Genomic DNA, 21,011 nt, shown 5'->3' on the forward strand with positions numbered 1-21,011 from the left:
TTTAACAAGCTGCCCATGTGTGAATATTTCTTGAACCCATTGAAATACTCCAAAATTACTTCAATTACTCATTAATGTACATTTAAGTTAAAGAGGGATTTCACCAAATTTGTTTTGAATAATTGAACAATTATTTTTAAATAGTATATTACATTGTGAACACCTATGTAAATAAAAGATGTGACCTTGCTGGACATCCCATTAAAAACACCACAAGCATTTATATGAAGTTGGCTGACTGCCTTCCTAGAATGGGAAAGAGCACTTCCAAATGTGCTAGCACAAAACTGAAGACAGAAAATTGAAATATTTTTGTACACTGTAGTATTAAAAATTACCCCTCATAAAAACTAAGAGGCCAAGAATATACCCTTAAACGATCAATTTCAATGTGTATATATCTCCTGGCATCCTATGACTGTTTGAAATCACTCTGAGCTTTTTAGTATGAGCCGTGTGCTGCAGATGTTCATCTCAGCAAAGTGCCCCGCAGTATGTGTGTGCAGGTTATAAAATGAATTGTTTCACATGCTACTGGTTATATAGACTGCTAATTATTACATGTTTAATGTTATTGGATATGTGTTTCATGTTTCAATGTTCTGTGGTTCTAAAGCATTCCTGAACATGAGAAATGTATTGTATAATGAAAAAAGATGATGATAATTATGAAAATAACTGCCTTACCGCAGTTCATAACCCACAACACATTAAAAAACAGAACTGGATAAAAGCACATATTTATTTATTTTTTGACCAATGTTGGCATTTATAAACCCCTAAATCAAGTATACACTCAGTAACAGAATAAAATGCACCAGTGTAATCAGTATACCATGACTTGGTATACAGAACAAAGTTAATAATGTCTTGAATAAATCCTGGTCAATAGGAAATACATAACCAATCCCTTCTCACTGCAGGCCTTTGTCAACACTGAAGAATAATAACAGCTGAACATGTCCAAAAGAGACAAGCTCAAGCAGTGAAGGCTGCTGTTAAAAACATTGCTGTTAGATAATAATAGCTTAGCTGCAACATTTAAAAAAATACTGGGGAATAAAATAAAAAACACTAATTGATGGTTGCTGGTTAAGCTTCAGCGAGGTCTAAATAGGATTTAGGTGAATTTAAGATGCACGCAGTGTTGACACAAATGTACAAACACAGCTTGTTTCATCTCCTCAGGAAAGCACTGACAAACAAATTTGGAAGCTCTTAAGTAAGTACATACGCCTAGGGTCACCACACCCAATGTCACTGGAACTGGATTCTCTGGAAGAATGGAGCTCCATTCAACTCTATTGAAATGAGTTGGTAGTGACTTTATGATTAGTGACTAATTACCCAACTTCAATACCTCATTAATACTCTTGTGGCAAGGTGCAATCAAATCTTAACAGGATTGTATCAACAGATTTTCCTCTCTCGGTATTTGAAACTATCCCTGTCCAGACAACTACTAAAATCCGCTGCATTATCATTCCAGTCCAGTAGGGGACCATAGTACTACTTCAAAGAGAAGCATCAAAACACCATGAAAGAAACAGGTGTTAATCCCAAATCACTCCATACTCCCTATGTAGTGCACTACAATAGTCATATAATTACTGAATCTAAATTGTAATAGTACATTATATATTTCTAATACAGCATCATTTACATTTATTCATAGTGCTAGCTGCATGTACATTGTACTTTAATGACTTATGTACTTCACTATAGAGGGAGTAAGGAGGTATTTGCATTTCAGCCAGACACAGCTTGTTATTACATCAACATTTCTGAAAATTTCTGTTTTCTTTTGTCCACAAGAGAACAGTGCCAACAGTGTTTTCAAAAATCTCCACCTTGGAGAGCATTTTCGAAAACACTTTGTCTCATTATTATCTGCACTGGGGCAGCTACACCATTTACATCACAGCACTGGTCAAAGTAATATGGATCACACTGCAATATTTTCTAGGTGAATGAGTGAACAAATTCATTCATTCATTCATTATATGTAACCGCTTATCCAGTTCAGGGTCGCGGTGAGTTCAGAGCCTACCTGGAATCATTGGGTACAAGGCAGGAATACACCCTGGAGGGGGCGCCAGTCCTTCACAGGGCAACACAGACACACACACACATTCACACCTACGGACACTTTTGAGTCACCAATCCACCTACCAACGTGTGTTTTTGGACTGTGGGAGGAAACCGGAGCACCCGGAGGAAACCCACGTGGACACGGGGAGAACACACCAACTCCTCATAGACAGTCACCCGGAGTGGGAATCGAACCTGCAACACTACCTGCTGTGCCACCATGCCGCCCTGAACAAATTCATGTTATTAAAATAACATAATAATAATCAACAAAATAAGAGGATCCGCAAGAACAGATTTTTTTAACATTTGGTGATTAAGTGGATCAGGTGTTAGAAGAGGATGTGCAGGACAGGACTTCTAAGGAACCTGAACTGAAAAGCCCAGATGAAAAATCTTTTACAAAATGTTGCAGATTAGCTCATCGACATTGATATTGTCACCTCATGTGTTCGTTTAAATATGGCCCGTGTTTGATTTGCAACAAAATAAACCTTTTAGAATATTTTGGTGTTGAGGTGTGATGAAAAATGCAAATGATTTTACATAGAAGATGTAAGGTCTCAAATGCACAACCCCTGGTTTGTATCCCCACTAGTGACATATGAGCATGTTTTCATGGATGAATTACTATAAATTACTTCTTTTAACATTATTTCCCCTTAACAATTACACTATACAGAAACTTGTAGAATGTACAGAAATTAAATATGCACGCGACCCTAAATTGGATAAGCGGTTACAGATAATGGATGGATGGAAGTAAGGATGTATTTTAAAAAAATCTATATAGCTGTTCTATATCTGAAGCACAGTACTGTACAGGAATCAGCCTCAGGGCTGTACTACAATCTATACATTTTAACAACAAAGCACTACATACAGCATAAAGCGTGTGTCCATTTATGAATGGTTTGTATGTTTCAAGCGGCAAATTCAAATTCTTAATCTCATTCTTTATGAGTGGATTTTTTTTCTCATTATGAGGAGTACGCCTACACTAGCGACAGCCTCCCACGAGTCAAACACAGATACCCAGCACCATGGATGTTGCTATGACGACATGTAATCGCACACAGAGAAAATACAGCCCCAAGAGGAGCTTTTTTAATGCTGAGAAGGATCTGAAAGCTAAAAAAGATTGGAGTGGGCATTTAAAGAAGAACTGATAACGTCTGTTACATAGAGGAAGCCCACACAGTCACCTGAACCACTTCCTGCTCTTCACTGTTTGAATAATAAACGGTTTCCCACTGACCACGCCACCTACAGCTGTGTATAAATAGCTCAACCCTGGGTTACCCTTATCAGGATTTCATATCCAGTTATCTCCAGTTACAGACCACACATACATACATACTTACATACACACTGACATATACTACAGCAGGTGCCTCTTTTCACAGATAAAGGTCTTCTGTCCTCCTCACTATAAAAAAATATATATCTTGATATCTGAATGACATATGTGGTATATAGTAATATTTCTTCTTTCAGTTTGAGCACGGTTCACTGAAATGAATTCAGTTTAGATGCCTAATTGTGCTTTCTTTGTGACTAAACCTTTTGCATAATGACAGAATTTATTACAATGATGATAAATACAGTTGTATTTCACCTCTCCTACCTGAGAATTTAATTTAAAGTGTGTCATTCGCTGAGGGTTTCATACTGTTGGATATTAAACTTGGAAAATTCTTGCTGTAGCAGACTACATCTGATGACATTGTACTGAATTATATTGTGGCTAGCATGTGGCTGTTAGCTTGTAGCTATAAAATTAATTTGTGGTTAGCATAAGCTTGAGGCTAAAAGCTTTTTTTTTTAATATTGTATTTTTATAATGACGAAAGCTTCAATAAACTACAAATGGAAACTTTAACAGAAAAACATAAACTATGTACTTTTTTGCTATATCAAAATCTTAAAAGCATTGTACTAAATCAAATGAGGAAAGCTTTGAATTCTCTCTATTATACTGAGATATTTTTAGCAAATGTGACATTCAGTTTCATTTTTACTGCCCCTAAGTCACAAGCCGTTGACAGACAACACATGCAAACTAACACTGTTCAGATAAATCTATGCCAAAGCTCCAATATCCACTCATACATCATCACACTATCCCTAAAAGCACCACGTGTATTAAGGGGTATCAGTGTGTATGACTATACCAGTGGCTTGATGAACAGATGGGCCTAAAGAACAGAAAGGTCTGGTAGGAGCTGCAGTCAAAAAAAAAACAAACCCTCATTTGTTTTGTGAGCAACCAAGTCATGTTTGCTCCAACAACAAAGAAAGATATGTATAACAACACATTAACACAATACTATTTAATAATATTATTAATACCAACACTACTGAACCATCGGCTCAATCAAGTTCACAAGGATGCACATGCTCCTGGAGCATTATTCAGTGGAGGATGGAGAAGACCTAAGGCACTGAATGATGGCTGAGTAATTAACAAGAGTGGGGGTGCTGGGTAAATGTGAGAGTCTGTCTGTAAAATCAGAGCAGTCTTTGTTAGTACGCCCTTGTTTTTATATAGTACCTGGAAGAATCTAAAGAAAAGGTGAAAATCTATCGTAAGATGCATTTTAAAAATGCTCCATGCTTTAATTTTGAACAGGACACAGCTAGGGTTAGTTTACTAGGCATAGAAGTGTTTTATTACACATGTATACATTATATTGTAAAAGTAAGGGGCCTTCTTTCATATTTCTGATCAAAATTTCCAGATAAGGTTAGGATATTTTAAATGTAAAATTACAATAAAAGCATGAATCTATAGTCTTCTTTATATTTGGAATTTTGTTTAGCTGATAAATGTACAAAGAATATATTTTGCAATGTTTTCTGAACCCACAACCTCTAGGTACCTGGAGTTGTCTGACTGCAACACCACCTCCTGCACCACTGTGCCATCCATAACAGATTCAAGAATTATTATTTTATTTATTTATTTTGATGAAATCTATCATATTGAAAATAAGTTTTCTTCTTCTTCTTCTTCTTATTATTATTATTAAACTATATACTGACAACAGGAATCCTACCAGGCTTGGTAGGCCAGCATATCTTTGTGCTCAAAGGTTTACACTCTTGCTACAGGGCTGATAAAATTCAAAAATATTTTGTCTATCCTCCTACCAAAAGAATAAAACGCAATGTCATAGGGCTGAACTGGCATGGAGCTGTCCAAAATTGTTTATTCAGAAAAAGATATTTTCACAATATTTGGTGTTCTCAGAACTGGCTGCCCCAGAGCACACACTTCAACATTGTTTGGGGGTTACTTGGACTGTGACACCAGCAACCAAAGAAGACTGAAAACCATCCTTGCAGATTTCTCCAAAATTCTGCAAGCATGTTTCCTGAAAAGAATGAATGGACACAAAAAAATACTAAATGACTTAATTGTATTGGGTATTTAGTTATTCATAATAAGGCTTCTGTGAATTTGTCTGTTAAATATTTTTAACACACGCAGTCCCTAAAAATCTAAAAACTGTGCGTATATAAGTAGTGAATGGACAGCATGTCTGAACAGCATCTGAGAGGCTATTATATCAGTGGGTGTGTTTTGGTCAGGCAGACATGATGAAGTTCCATGCGGTGACAGAAAGCACTTGAATATTATAAGCAGATGCATGCTAATGATAGGTTTAAGTAGTACACTCCTGTAGAGTAGTAGCTTAGGGCTAAAGTGGAGGCTGAACAATATATCAGTGTTCTATAAACTGCTTTTTCACTAACAAGCCATCCATGCTGCCTGTGGGCTATTCCTCCATGTCTGATCTTTGAAGACATGACTTATTCATTTAGTCAGCTTTATCAAAGGGGAATGGCTGTTGGACCACTTAACTAAGTCTTTCATGCTGTTACCCATTGCCGTCTAACTACAGAAATTTTAGCTATTTTTTGTGGGTGTAAGGATTCAGTAAATTATTAATCAAGTTTAATACAACAAGGTGGTGCCTCAATTCAGTGCATCTTTTAATATGACAAAAATAACCTCCAATCATTGCGTCATGTTATCCTCAAGTTAATACATTAGCTAAAAGCTAACACTATCCACTAACAAATGTTACCCTCTGACTGCAATGATACAGTGCAGTGATGCAGCACAATATTACAATGTAGTGTTGAGACTGCACACTCTGGCACTAAAATTATGCAATCAGGATAGACTCTAGTAAACAGCAGTTTATGTTGATAACTGTGAATTGACGTTAATTGCATATTAAATGTACTGTATATTGATCATATGCAAATACAGTTGATTAATTACAATTATTATAATATACATATTATAATATACAATTATTAAATGTAATAGCTTATAAGTATTTATCATGGTTTGTGATTTTAACATGAGATTGCACTGAGAAAAAAAAATACAAGAAATAAACAATAACTAAACATATGCAACACTGGGGCACCCCTAGTCATGTTCTATGTATTTGTTATTTACTATGTGATTATACGTCCTCTCCTCAGAACACACCTTTACAAATTTTAAAGCATTTATTTATTTATTAAACTTCCTTTCACTTAGAAAAACCCACAAAAATGTTTGAAGTTGCAGGTGTCTGTGGTTAAACATTTAGGGTACTCTTCATTCTTTCTGTAAACTTGTTATTTTTTGTCAGTCTTCATTAACATAAATTATTTGGTTTCCCCCAGATTATTGCTAAGCTTGTTGATATACCTTCAAGTTGGCATGCTTTGTATGAAAGGATGGCCTTGCAAGCGTTACTGTGCACTGTTACAGTTCGCAGACAAATACCACACAAAAACAGCTGTACAATCTTCAAACAAAGCATAAAATCACAATGTGACACAATGTGACAATGTTGTGGGAGTTTCTGAAAGAAGAAACACTCAGTATATTGAAAAAAGTAAATCGCGGTGGGTCCAGAGCCTACCTGGAATCATTGGGCACAAGGCGGGAATACACCCTGGAGGGGGCGCCAGTCCTTCACAGGGCAACACACACTCACGGACACTTTTGAGTCGCCAATCCACCTACCAACATGTGTTTTTGGACTGTGGGAGGAAACCGGAGCACCCGGAGGTAACCGGAGCACCTGGAGAGGACACACCACACTCCTCACAGTCACCCGGAGTGGGAATCGAACCCACAACCTCCAGGCCCCTGGAGCTGTGTGACTGTGACACTACCTGCTGCACCACCGTGCCACCCCCAGATATTGCAAAAGTATTTGAAACATGTTAAGATGATGTCTGTAGAATTAACAAACACGCTTTATTGGCAAAAATAAAAAAATTAAAACTCATGTGTTGCTCATTCATGATGGAGTGAAGATTTTTATCCAATTTACTGGATGTGTTTATCCACATCCAATTTACTCACATCCATCAGCCTTGTTTTTTTAATCACAAACTCATCTCAGTGCTCGAGTTGAAAGCAGCAACCTTGTATGAAATTAGTTCTATGTCCAAATATACGGTTAATGAATTTCATACAGGATCTTGAAAGTATTTGTTGAAAGTAAAAGTGAAAGTATTTGTTTCGTTATTAATGTTATAAAATTCTAGATATGCAGAAATTAACCTGCTCTGGGTATTTGATAAAACTGGGGAAAATTTATACCCATGTGAAATGTCATGGCCAGGGGCACTGGGCAATATTAAATATGGACCCCTGATAGTATCTATGAAGATATTTTATGGTGAACACCTAACCTAATTAGTATATACAGATACACGTTCTGTCTTAAAGTGTATTTGCATGACTGCAGCCTGGACAGAGCCTTTAAAGAATTAATTTATATGTTTTCCCCCTCACTATCTATTTGTCTTGGCTACGGTCTCGCTGGCCGACAGAAATAGAGCCTGGGTGTAAAAACATGCTGACAGAGAGTAGCAGAGAGGAGGTGGTGGTGGTGTAGTGCTGCTGATGGGACTGCGCAGAGATTTTCCGGCCCAAAACCAGGCACAGTTCACTGTTTTCTATGGTGTGTGAAAGAAGGAAGGGACAATCCAATAAACACTCCTTGCTTATATGACTTGCTAAAAATTGACTACTTTATTTGTGAGACCTGCAAGGTGTATAAGATGGCCATGGAGAGCCGATTTACGTGAAATCTAGGTCATAATTACCTGCTGCTGAAATTCTTCTTGTTTTTATTTTTCCGTTTAGAGCCTTCCCTGTCTTTGTGGCTGGTGAAAGGTAACATTGAGGCGTACCCATGTTCTGCTTCTGTAAAAAGAAAAAAAAAAAACACATGAGAAAAACACATGCGTGTGCACACACACACACACACACACACACACGAATTGTACAGAGCAACTGAGCACATATAAAATATAATACTGCTACAGAAACAGCCTTTTAACAAATAGATTGTAAAAATGACAGCTATGCTGCCTAATGTGCAAAAATATATGGCTTTTGAGTCAATGATGTCATCTGAACTGGAGTAAACCCAGCAGCCAGCCAAACCACAACAGATAAAGGGGAGGGGGGATGCGCCTCTGTCAGGAACAAACAGCAGCATGGATTTTAATTTCACATACAGAGACAAAAAAAACAAAGAAAGTCTACTCAATACAAATCTATTTCCTGATGCAGGTGCTCGTTCCTGCAAGGCACAAAAGTGGAAAACCTGACATTGCACTAGCCTTTGAAACAGTCATAACACCATATTAGTATCATCTGGAAAGACTGGCCATCCATGCTCAGTCTGTGGGTTGTCATGAATGTGGCTTATATAGTCGACTGGCTTTGAAAACGTCTTATTTTTTAGCTTTTCGTGAAGCAGTTTGGTGAAGATGTGAGTGCATGCAGCAATGGTGGTGGTGGTACTGTACTGGTGTGAAAATGACCAATCTCTCTCTTCGTAAAAAAAAACAAAAAAAAAATAGGATTGCTTGCATTTGAGCTGATTTACCTCTTTCTCTGCGATCAAGATACTCGGCAGCTTCAATCAACATCTGCACCATACCGATGGCGGCCATTTTCAACAATAACAAGCAAAGAAATGACACCCCGGGTCAAAAATAATAAGAAAACAAAGCAGCCTGCTGTTGTTGTTCCTCCGTTCTTGTCTTGGAGATTTACCACAAGCCAGCTGGACGAGTGCATACAAAAATGTCAAAAGAAAATTCAGTGTAGCTGGACGCTTGGTGATATTAACAGCTTATTTTGGCTCTGATAAGAAAGTACTGATGTGCCCTTTGATAGAGATAGAGCTGAAGCCTGCGCTGGTTCTCCACGACTTATTTTGAGATTGACGACGGAATCCGACGAAAGGTGTCCAAACTGAGCGCTTTTAGTGTCTGAATCCACGAGAAAATATTCCAGATGGAGAGATCTCACTGAAAATGTCCAAAAACTTAAGAGTGTAATGCTTGGATCCGGTGAAAATGTCCAGACCGAGTGATTTTAACGTCTGTATCCGATCGTGTCCAAATGCAGTGATCTGACTAATAAATGTCCAACTGGAGTGATTTCAGTGTCTGAATCCGATAGAAAAGCTTCCAGAATGAGTGCCTTTAATGCTTGTCTTCGACTGATAACGCGTCCCTCTCTTGATAGCAGCTTCTGCACATTAGCTTTTATTTCAAAAACTGGCTAAATCACTAGCAAATGCTTCAAGGAAAAAACTTTCAAAAACAGAAAAGCTACAAAGCGAAGGCCTCAAACTACAGCGGAACATGTAGATTACTAAGTGCACTGAAAATGACCGTGCCTTGTTGATTTTTTTTTTTTTTTTTTAGATGAACTTGTCAAAACAACGTTGACAGCTGCTTACCAGCCTTTCTTTCTAAAATAAGCCCGTCTTTAACAACACTGACCCACAGCACCACCACCACCACCACCCAGGCAGCTAAAGTTACCTATACATCCACGACGTTTTCACAACATTTAATGGACTTGAATAAACCTTTGTCTTGGATGTTACCTACAAAGCCTGGCCTGTTGGCTATTTCCCCCTAAAAGTTTCGAATAAAAAAACAACGAACAAGCAAAAAGCGAAGTCCAACCGAGTTCAAATAAATTATAATTCAGCAAACAAAAGCCACGGTTACTGTCTCCGTTTTCTTGTTATGACAGTTAGTTAAACTGGCTAGCCCTGCTAGTCCAGCTGTCGAAAGCGTTAAAAATCTTCGAAAAAGGAAGAAAAAAAAGAGAGAAAACGTCCTTCAGTCAATGGCTCTCGGATTTATTATTAAGCAAAACAGACTGGCTACCGCTTCATTTCTGTTCCGCTTAGACAGTGGCTGTGTGAACAGGTTTACCAAAGATAGGTTAAAAAGCACAGACAGTAACCGGCGTCTACCGTTAACGGTCACAGCGCCTGAACCCAGTGAATCAAAGACCAATTAAAGACGCCGAGACGGTGAACTCGCCTAGCTCGTGCAGGCGGCTTGTGAGCGACTGTCAATGTTACTGTAACTTCTGTCATGGAAACCAGACGATCGGCTCTCCAATTGGTCTACCCTCACCAAATGTAGCGCTCCTATTGGTCGTCTCTCACAGCAGGCTGGGACTGTGTTGGTCACTCGTGAGGTTCTCCTCCGCTCTCGTGGCTCAAGAAGCAGAGTTTCCGTTGGCTGCCGTGGCTGTCAGTTTTCGCTGTTAAGAAACGAAGGAAAAACATAACAGAACAAAAGAAAACGGACACCAAAATATTCCGACCCAAATGTTAGCGATTAGAGATGCAGTCTACGCCAACTTTCCATGTCGTACAAAAACGTTTATTGGTAAAATCACAATTGGTCAAAACACCGTGCGGTACTTGTTTCCTGATTCGTCCAAAAGGCAACACCTACAGAATTCGTTTGTAGTGATTGGTCAAAAAGAGGCAACCCCGGAAATCCTTAGCTCTGATTGGTCTAAAAGCAACGCCCGCAGTTTCTAGTTAGCCCCTTACGTGCATGCTGTTTTGCAGAGATTTGGACCCAGCAGCGTGGGCTACTGCAGCAGCACGAGTCTGTGTTGTTTTTCACATCCAGTTATATGCACAAACGTGGACATGAATATCACATGGAGGTTTGATTCTCTAACTGAAAATAAGTTAACATTCTTTTTCACAATTGTTAATTTGCTAGTTTACATAATACCACACTAATTTTACCTTATTGTTTATACAAGCATTGTCCATTTTATCTGCTCCACTTACCGTATAGGTCACACAATTACAGACTGCAGTCTATCTGTCGCTCTGTATATATTTTGCTCGCCTCCTTTTACTGTTATTCAGTGGCCAGAAACCCTGCATTGTAAGTATTATTGGTTGCTGTTTATATATATAGCAGCTGTTTCTAAAGGCTGTTTACTTATTTCATTTAGAAAAAAAATCATGTTTTTTTATCAAGCTTGCCCAAATTATGCAGTTCAAACTTTTGATTGAAAATTTATTTTAAAATAATGAATCATATTCTGCATACTAGAATGGCACTGTATCAAGTTTCATCATGTGACTGTTGATTAAGTTATGTGCCTGTAAAATAATAATTATTCAGAGATTTTTCATAGACTAACGAGCAACTTACAATGCAGTAATACCATAGTAAAAGCAGTTATAAATAAATAAATAAACCATGTATAACAAAAACTAGAAATACTGTTCAAATTAGATCAAATGTGATGATTGTTTTGTAGACATGTAACTTCATCAGCTAAGATTTTTATTATAGTTAAAGTCACAGGTAATACAGAGGTAAAGCGCCATCAATTATTTTTAATTTCTCAAATTTTATTTAGAGTCAAGACATCAAAATCAATTCAAACAAGCAAACCACCTAAAAAGAGCACAGGCAATGGAAGTTAAACTGTTACAGCTTGACATAATTAACAAAACAGAAGCATTTGCATTTATATAACTAACTACACAGCCAAAAATAGAGAAAAAAAAGTTACACAGAGAATAACAACCATCTAACCATCATAGCACAAAGAGTTTCTAAACAGTCCTTTATCAAGCAATGAAGTCCAGAGGTCTGTTGAATCCACCTTTCCTGTTCATATACTGCCTGTAAATGAAAATATGATTACATCATTGATCCTCCTTGCTGCACCAACATATTACATCATCACTGGCCAATAGGAATGCTTAGCTGTGAAGCACCTGCAGCTGTGATTGGCTGCAAAGCAGGCAGTTGCCATTAACAGCACAACCAAATAATATGCTCTTGCTCAAAAGCAGACAGTAGACACATGTAAACAGAATCAAAACAGATACACACCCTGGTCTTGTATCATTGGTGATAAAAGCAAGACTATCATTTTTACTGTGTAAACTCTCAGAACAAATTAAATTTAAAAAAATTGGTACCACATTTTAAATGTAAATAATAATACTGAATGCATTAACGACAATTATAAAAGGATGGTATCTGGAATGCAGAGACATCAAAAGGAAATAAACCACTTGGGGGTTTTCTGGAAGACTTGTAATCATACTTTAAAAGATCTGAACATAAACATCATATTATCATAGCAGCATATATAAATAAGAAAATAACTAAGAAGGTGACAACACATTTTCATCTGTATTCTAGTGATAAAAGATTCACTAATCTGTGCAACATTGTTTTGCACCAGTTTCTACCCCTCTCAGTTTCTGGAATTATAAGATCTTATGTCTTAATTATTACATTAAAAGTTTTACTTTAACATAAAACATACATACATTACTTATAACAAGACTGTGTTGAGGATCAAAATAATAGTTTTCCAGATTTTAACATATTAAAAATTATATTCTCATGATGCAAGTTCTGACCTACTAGGTTGAAAATTAAAGCCCTAAATGTGTTTTATTTTTACATTTAGGAAAGTAAGCAAATGCTTATAGAAAATACACTATTTCAACAGTACAAGTCAGACCATCAACAGAAGACAAATTCTAGATATAACATATAGGACATATGTCAACCTATATACAATAACCTTTAAATAGTTAGTAAAAGATATATAATAAAAACAATAAAATGTAAATTAAACACAGCGGTCATGTCTAAAATGTTATGATGAATGGACCAATAAAAATGCTCCAACATTAAATGGAATGAAATCATTTAACTTTGACTTCCACTGAAAGTTAAAGCGTTTTCTTTCTCCTGTAGTGTAACTATTTTGGGAGATGCATGGTTTTTCACTGGACAGTGACGATATGTCAAAAGTATGTTTTTTCCTTTTGCTCCAAAAAATATGAAAACTTTTTTTTTATTAAATCATGCTGGTGGGAACTTATTAAATCAGGCGAACTATGCTGAAAATGGATTTTTAAAAACCCCAACTAACCTGTATTTCCTCTTCTGGGTCACATTGATTGCATGAGCGTTTACAGAACCATCCACCTTTTTGCCCTGTAGAAGAAGAGGAACAATACAAGTAGGCTTCTAAAGATACCTTTTGTAAGCATAGTTAAATAACCCAACACATGCAAACTGTGTCAGGAGATAAAAAGCAGTGTCATGCCCATTGGTGAAGTAAAAATCTAAGACTTATATTTCATAATGTATACTGAAGCTTTATGAATGTACTAACCAGTCTGAAATGTAGCCTGCATTATGCGAATATTTATGATAATAATAATAATAATCTGTACCCAAGCAGAAGGAAAAGAAAAAAAGCAGAGAATTTATTTTATACAATCCTGCCACCATGTGGTCAGGAGTTGTCATATGAGCTATTGGACCTGTTTTATGTAATATTCACTTAAATGTCCTACATGCAAAATTATAGGATAATCCGGTCTATCTGCTATAATATAAAAAGGGGAAGTTATTTTTTCGAGTAAACTATCACATCAGTTAAAATCCTGATAAATGGCACAGATAATTCATTAAAATTATTTTTTAAAATAATAGTGTTGTCACAATACCAAAATTATGACTTCCGATACAATACCTGCCTAAATATTTTGATACCGATACTGAAATTATACCATTGCAAAAATCTAAAGCGTCAGGAAAAGTAATTTACTTCCTCTAAAAGATGAGGGCATTCAGCAGAATCGCTGGTGTCTGCTTGTTAAGAGTGACGCCTTTGGCCCCGTGTCATACGTTCATAAGTTTACTGTTTGAATAAAGCTGAATGCCTCAATCAATTATGGGATCTCAGATCAGGAGTTCAGAAAAAGTAATAAATGTAACATAAATAGAAGCAAACATGTCTTTGGCAGCACTTTTTGCACATTCACAGCTCATTCTGATCTAGTATCTGATTTAGTACTGGTATACCATGCAACACTAATATAGAATGCACCAAATACATTTCAAAGATCTCCCCGAGTTCTTCTGGTTCATAACTTAAAAACCAATCACACTGATGTTTTCACAGTGATTTCAAAATTCTCACCTTTGTGGTGTCAAATGAACCAAAGCCCATCATCTTCATCATTTCTATCTCCTCTTCTGTTTTTCCTTGCATGTCCTCAGCTGCAAAAAAAAAGAGAAAATAAAATAGCATTTTCCAACAATCACATGTAACTTTAGCTGCGACAATCACATATATAAAATATGAGTAAATTGTTGTATATTGAAAATAATGTGGATATCATTATTACACTTAGAACCAGTACAAAGATATCATAAAGTTGTCCAGGTCATTTGGAATTGGTTTAACATAATGTACTCCTTTTTGACAGTATACTTCTAAATGTGGCAATACTGTCAGATTTCCTAGACATGAAGAAAGAACAGCAGAACCTGTGTTTATCTACAAAAACCTGCAGCATAAGAATAAAACAAACTGTATATAAGGTGTAATGATTTCCATTTCTGTTGTTCACACCAGCTTTGACAGAAAATAACTATTTCAGACTTCTCTAGTCTGTATAATTTTTAAAACCATTATGAGAAAACCTCTGAAAAAGATCTATTTTGAATTAACTGATGTTTCCAGATATCAAATTGAAAAAGATAAACAAGTCAAATCAGTACTTGGTATAGGCTGATATCCTGGCTTAAGTCATCAGACTGAACTGCTGCTAATTCAATACCACAGAACAGTTTTACACACCGGAGGACAGTGCAATATACCCGGATCTATCACATCAGCTCACAAACACCCATGCTGGCTAGTACTGTGAGGAGAGTCATTCTACCCACACAGAGAGCGGGGCCAATTGTGCTCTCTCTGACTCCTGGCCTCAGATGTCCAAGTACACACCAGAGATCAAACTCATGACTTCCTGATGACAGGGCCAAGTCTTAGCCTGCTGAACCACTCAGAAGCCCCCACTCACCTGATATCTGATGCATCTTTGCAGGCTTCTCTTTCACATCCTTCCTGTCCTCATCCCGTCGGTCCTTCTGTCGCATGGGAGAGAGTGAGGATGAATGGTGTCGTCGTGGAGATCTGTAAGAAAGTGTTATTCAGTACTAACTAATCTTTCTCTAACAGTTCTTTATTACTGACCGCTGTGTTGGGCAATGTTTGAGTCCAGTAACAATATTAATTAATATTTTACCATAAACAAAGTATACATATTTAACTTTAACTTTAAAAAAAAGATTTAAATAACAGTATTAAAATACAACACTCAAACTATAACTCCTCTGTTGCCTCACCTGGACCTCCGGCGGTGTGGTGATCGTGATCGACTCCTGCGTCTGTCCCGGTCTCGAGACCGTGAACGTTCACGATCTCTGCGCCGACGATCCCTGGAAGATGACCGTGAACGCCGTCTCTCTGTAGGAATAAACCAAAAGAACAGATTAGAAATAAGAAGAGAGACTTAAAAAATTTTCTCCATGAGTGTGTTGGTTACCATAACTCCCAGGTTTATGTTACATTTGTGTACTAAAGTATTCCCATGACAGTGTATCCTGCTACTCTGTGTCTAGATGAACATACAAACTAGTGCATGAACAGGAGAATGAATGACATTTAATATGACAAAATTTATGTCAAGTTAATAGATGAGATTTAAGTTAGCAGTAATGAAATTTTAACCTGTGTTTCCCGAATGCTGATACTCTATGCAAATACATACAAATGTGATATAGCTTTGTTGCTTCTTTTTCTTAATACAGCATTAAAATGAACCTTACACAATATAAGATTAAATGTATACAGTATACAGACATACATTTAAAAATATTACACAAAAAACTTTATATTTAACTGATTTCCTTTAATTATATGTGTATATATAAAATAGTGATAATTTATAATAATTATTCAATTATTTAATAAAATATTAAACAATTTATTTCGCACTATTATGGTAACAAACTGTCACATTTTTACTTACCTAATGTGTATTAATATGTAATAAACACTGAGCTGTACTTGTAGTAAAGATCTATGTCGCACAAACTGTCTGCAACTTTTTATTGGGAAAATGGCATTTTCTGTATGAGTTATTCAATAACGAACAATAACTTACTCACTACTGACGAATATACTACTATATCCGTCAGTATTTTCATTCATAAACCACGTATTTCAGTAAATCTGTTTAGATTTGGGAACTAGTGAACAGTTTTTCATGCTTTTACATTAACATTATTTGTGCATGTGTTTATTCATCACTTGGGAGAGTGGGCTGTTTTTGGTCGACAGCTGAATGTAACATTTTAATTATATTAACGCTTCTTTCATACCTCGACGTGGTGGTGTTCTGCTCCTGCTTCGCCCCATTCTCCACTTCTCTTCTCAAAATCTCTTAGAAATCCTCCGGTTTCACAAGTTTTCTGAAAAAAATATACGGGCTCCTCTACGACACTACGCCATTGCAAATAACAGCCGCGTGAAATTAGCTCCGGTGGAAACAAACATCAAGTAACACGTAGTTCCTACCTAAACGTCCGAGGATTAATTAGATCAGTTCCGTGTCTCCTTAGTTACACAGGCGCCATTAATTAGTTCGCAGTAATGATCGACGACACTTCAGGATTTGTTAATTTAATAATTTATTTAGTTTCGCCTGCACAAATAACCCTGAAACTGGACTGAACTGTTGCCAAGCAACATGTCTCCATGCATAATAGCTAGCTTTCGCTGCCTATTTTGAATAGGTCGTGTTGGCCAGCTCATGTATTTATCTGTAGCAATAAGTTTAAACCCTATAGCAGTATATTATTAATGAACATTAAGAACGACATACATATCTAGTTAAAATTCCGAGTACGGTTATAGTGATACTTGGGTGGAACTAACTGTTCTATAATGATGACTTATGATAAATTGACAGACTAATAAAAATTTACTAGAAAGATTAATGATAATGTTTTCTAATTTTCGAATTAATTAACTAATTTATTAATTTTTGAATAGGATATAGAGCTTTGGGGGAAGGGACCTTGGAGCATTACCCAGACTATCACCCCATTAGTATGGTGGATAATTGTCAAGAGGAGGACATTCTCTTCTCTGAACTTCCCCAGGTTAGTTAGTTAAGGTTAGTTTTGTTGGTGACTAGCTCTTCTGCACGAGGGTGACCAAGGAGGCAGTTTATTGGCATTAAGTAAGCATCGAACATTTGATTTTACACTGGGTCAAGCTCATGGTGTGGTGTGTAAAAAAACACATTGAAATCACCATGTTAGTCAGTATGTGGACGGATGTTCTTAATGTCCAATTCCACAGGATGCTGCCAAGATAAGAAGGTTGGAGTTAGTGTGAGTTGGCTCCCAAACTCATGAAAACCCATTAAATCTTTTCAAACTGCTTTTAACACAATGTCTTTGAAGTTCAAGGCATAAGTATTAACTGGGAATTTTGTTAAAAGAACCTTACACACTTAGAAGCTAATTTGTAATCGAGGCTCCCTGCTGCCCTCTGGTGGCTGGAGTTGTATAAGCCGTTAGAGTATAGACATTGAAATGACATGGTATTTTGAATAGGCCTATACCTTTTTTTTTTCATTTTGCATGCGGTAGCATTTTAAGTTACACATAATATGATATTGTGTTTGATGTTATTGTGCACAGGGCAGTAACTGAACTGTTGCCTTTAAATCTTAAAAACTCCAGCAAATCAGAATGAAATTACAAAAAGTCATAAAGCTTAGTGCACTCACTGCTCAAAAAAAGCAAGGTTTCTTAGAAGGAAATGAGATTCTAATAAAATCAAACACTGAAAACACAAAATTCTGAAAAAGACTGTGTTAAAGTGAGAATTCTGTGCTAATGACCGATCGGAAATTCTAGACAGTGTCTACTTTATTCCACTGATTGTAATAAAATAATAATAATAATAAAAAAACAGATAAGACAGAAATAAATACATTTAGAAGACATTTTTTGCCATTTGATATTTACAATTAAACACATGAAGCAGAAATTCCTTTAAATGAATTTTAATGATTGGTACAACCTAGCATTTAACACTTTACATTCTAATATGACATGGATTCAGAGTTGAAAACCAGCAGATATACACACAAAAAGCAATTAAATAAAAGAAATTGGTCATAAAAATAATTACAACTGCAAAGAAGTTCCCCCAATAACTGTACAAAATAAAAACTAGGAGTGGAATGTTTCAGTGCCTTTTAACGTTGCATAAAGAAGCCAGATTCTTTTTTCTTTTTTCCATTCAACGTTAGATATTTCATCATCACCGTTGCCATGTACTGTATCCCTGCTGTTCAAAACCAAGAATTATTATGAAAAATGAGGAAACCAGCTTTCAGTCAGTAGAGTGCACACAAATACACTTATACAAATAGTTGTGCAATGACCATCAGTGAACAATCAAAATGGACTAACATGAACAATCAGTGCTTACATAATGCCACATTCTCGTCTATATGCTTGTGCTAAGTGCAATATTGTTTTAAAAGCATGGGGAGTGAGTGTAGAGCTCAACTGGAACTTTTATTTAGATCTCACTGAAGGTTAGTCAAGATTGTGGATGAAGATCTTAATGAAAATGAGCTTCATGTCACAAAACAATAATCCAAAAATGCTCAGTATGTTACAGGTGGATGATCTGATTGATACACAGTGAGTCTGAATGAGTGTAAGTGCAACATTTTTAGCCGAGGGCTGTTGAGGTGTGTGTTTATGTAAATGTGTGTGTGTGTGGGCTTGTGTGTTACTGTAGTGTACTGCAGAAGTGTTTGTGGAATTTATTTCTGAAGCTCAGATCTCAGCCTTCTCCTTCTGCTTCTTGCTCTTCTTCAGGAAAGATGGAGCTTTGAACTTCTTCTTCTTCTTGGAGGGCGATTTGGAAGGAGAGCCCTCTGGGGTGGTGCCTGGAGGCTTTGTGGGTGGAACAGCGGGTGGGGCCAAAGGTGAGCTTTCCGATGTGTCATTGGTGGATAGAGCCTTCAATCCTTTCTCCAACTCCTCCTGCTGCTTCTCATCCTCCTCTTTTCCATTCTGTACAGCATCTGTAGTGTCACCATCTATAGGTACAAAGAGAAAAGAACATGTAGATAAATAAGAAAAGCTCAAAGGGTCTAGTTCCTCTATATTTCAGTCATTTGTGGTCCATTAATAACATTTGTTAAGGTTTTTTATTTCCCATTTCCAACCTCTTGCTATTCAAGCTGATGTTGCTGTGATGTTTCGACTGATACATGTAAATGACCATATTTTGACAAACCGAACAATCAAACTTACACAATCTCTCCTTTATCCCAAAGCTGCCCAAGACATGTTGGACGCCTGATGTCTTCTTTATTTATTTTGCACTGGAGCTATAAGACTTATGTAGCTAACAAAAATGGATAAATAAACCTATTACATTAGCTTTTGTGCATCAGTGAAAAACTAAAAAAGCAAAAGAACTGACAAAGCCACACTGCTACCATGCTGACATTAGCGGACAGAATTATTGTACTAGGGTTCTCTTACTGTTTGTCCTACGTAGCAACATTTGTTATGAAAAAAAAAACAAAACACAATAGCAGGCCAAACCATGCTCCTCTGCATTACAGAACCAGGCAGAGGCATGCAGATAGGGTTCCAGGTGTAGGGCTCACCTGAGGGAGGGGCTTTGGTGGGGGAGGCCGCAGGGGGAGTACCTGCATCGTTCAGCACTTCCTCCCCACCTGATACATCCCAAGAAGAAGTGAATACAAAGGCACAAAAAAGGAGAAATAAAACACAAAAGAATAAAACATTTTATAGGGGTAGTGTTTGTGAAACGTGAGACAGGACACAGGTGAGGGATGATCGCCAAAGAGCAAGGTATGAAAATCTTTTTTAACATTAACATTAATGTTAATTGTGAAGCATTATACACTCATTCTATACAGTGAATGGAGCATGGTATCACTGAGGGTTTTTGAGCTTGCTGAAAATTTTGTCCGTCCATGACAGGTGGGGTAAACCAGGTGGTGTTGGGTGTGGCCGTACCTGAGATGAATTATTATTGTTTACCAAGGACTGTTGATATTCCAAAATTTCTGCTGAAATTATGAGTATTTGTAGTTAGTTTTTCTCAATGTTGTACTATATTGCTTTTCATTAGATTTCTCAGTGAGTATTTGGTAGTGTTCATGCACAAGAACATGATACTGAGGTCAGGTCTAATGTCTGGGAGTTTTAAACCTCTGTAGCCCATGCTAGGCAAAAGAGCACAGCTAACTGCATAGTGATGCTCACGTGTTGTTGCTCGACTGCAATCTCAGTATCATAAAAAACTGAAGAATACAGCAAACAAAGAAATTATTGTAAATATAATTAACTGGACTAGTAAATATCTCAGGTTGGCAAATTTATTTCTGATATTCATTCATGGATTGATGGGCGGCGCGGTGGCGCAGCAAGTAGTGTTGCAGTCAGACAGCTCTAGGGACCTGGAGGTTGTGGGTTCAAGTCCTGCTCTGGGTGACTGTCTGTGAAGAGTTTGGTGTGTTCTCCCTGTGTCCACGTGGGTTTCCTCCGGGTGCTCCGGTTTCCTCCCACAGTCCAAAAACACACGTTGGTAGGTGGATTGGCGACTCAAAAGTGTCTGTAGGTGTGAGTATCTGAGTGAA

The 21,011-nt window shown here is 37.0% G+C and overlaps 3 protein-coding genes across 4 annotated transcripts in view; all 3 read right to left on the reverse strand.

The window, feature by feature from the left end:
* Positions 1–10,468, reverse strand: part of LOC136676777 (max dimerization protein 1-like) — a 33,418-nt gene extending 22,950 nt beyond the window's left edge. For both annotated transcript variants that reach the window (XM_066653996.1, XM_066653995.1), the window contains exons 1-2: positions 9,012–10,468; positions 8,221–8,320 (exon numbers count right to left, since the gene is read on the reverse strand). In XM_066653996.1, the coding sequence (XP_066510093.1) occupies positions 8,221–8,320; positions 9,012–9,078 (167 nt within the window). In that variant the 5' untranslated portion in view covers positions 9,079–10,468. The remainder of the gene's footprint in view (positions 1–8,220; positions 8,321–9,011) is intronic.
* A 1,363-nt stretch (positions 10,469–11,831) lies between these two features.
* Positions 11,832–16,889, reverse strand: LOC136676456 (U4/U6.U5 small nuclear ribonucleoprotein 27 kDa protein). Its single transcript, XM_066653505.1, has 6 exons — positions 16,684–16,889; positions 15,646–15,766; positions 15,321–15,433; positions 14,432–14,511; positions 13,373–13,437; positions 11,832–12,099 (listed from the first exon to the last, which is right to left on the reverse strand). Exons 1-6 carry the CDS (start codon positions 16,718–16,720, stop codon positions 12,045–12,047), a joined length of 471 nt encoding a protein of 156 aa, XP_066509602.1. The 5' UTR covers positions 16,721–16,889; the 3' UTR covers positions 11,832–12,044.
* A 2,278-nt stretch (positions 16,890–19,167) lies between these two features.
* The window catches only part of LOC136676586 (beta-adducin-like), a 41,579-nt gene continuing 39,735 nt past the window's right edge, over positions 19,168–21,011 (reverse strand). The window contains exons 14-15 of the mRNA XM_066653689.1: positions 20,013–20,081; positions 19,168–19,433 (exon numbers count right to left, since the gene is read on the reverse strand). Coding sequence (XP_066509786.1) covers positions 19,168–19,433; positions 20,013–20,081 — 335 coding nt within the window. The remainder of the gene's footprint in view (positions 19,434–20,012; positions 20,082–21,011) is intronic.

The sequence above is a fragment of the Hoplias malabaricus genome, chromosome X2 (assembly GCF_029633855.1).
Source record: "Hoplias malabaricus isolate fHopMal1 chromosome X2, fHopMal1.hap1, whole genome shotgun sequence".
Classification (NCBI taxonomy): domain Eukaryota; kingdom Metazoa; phylum Chordata; class Actinopteri; order Characiformes; family Erythrinidae; genus Hoplias; species Hoplias malabaricus.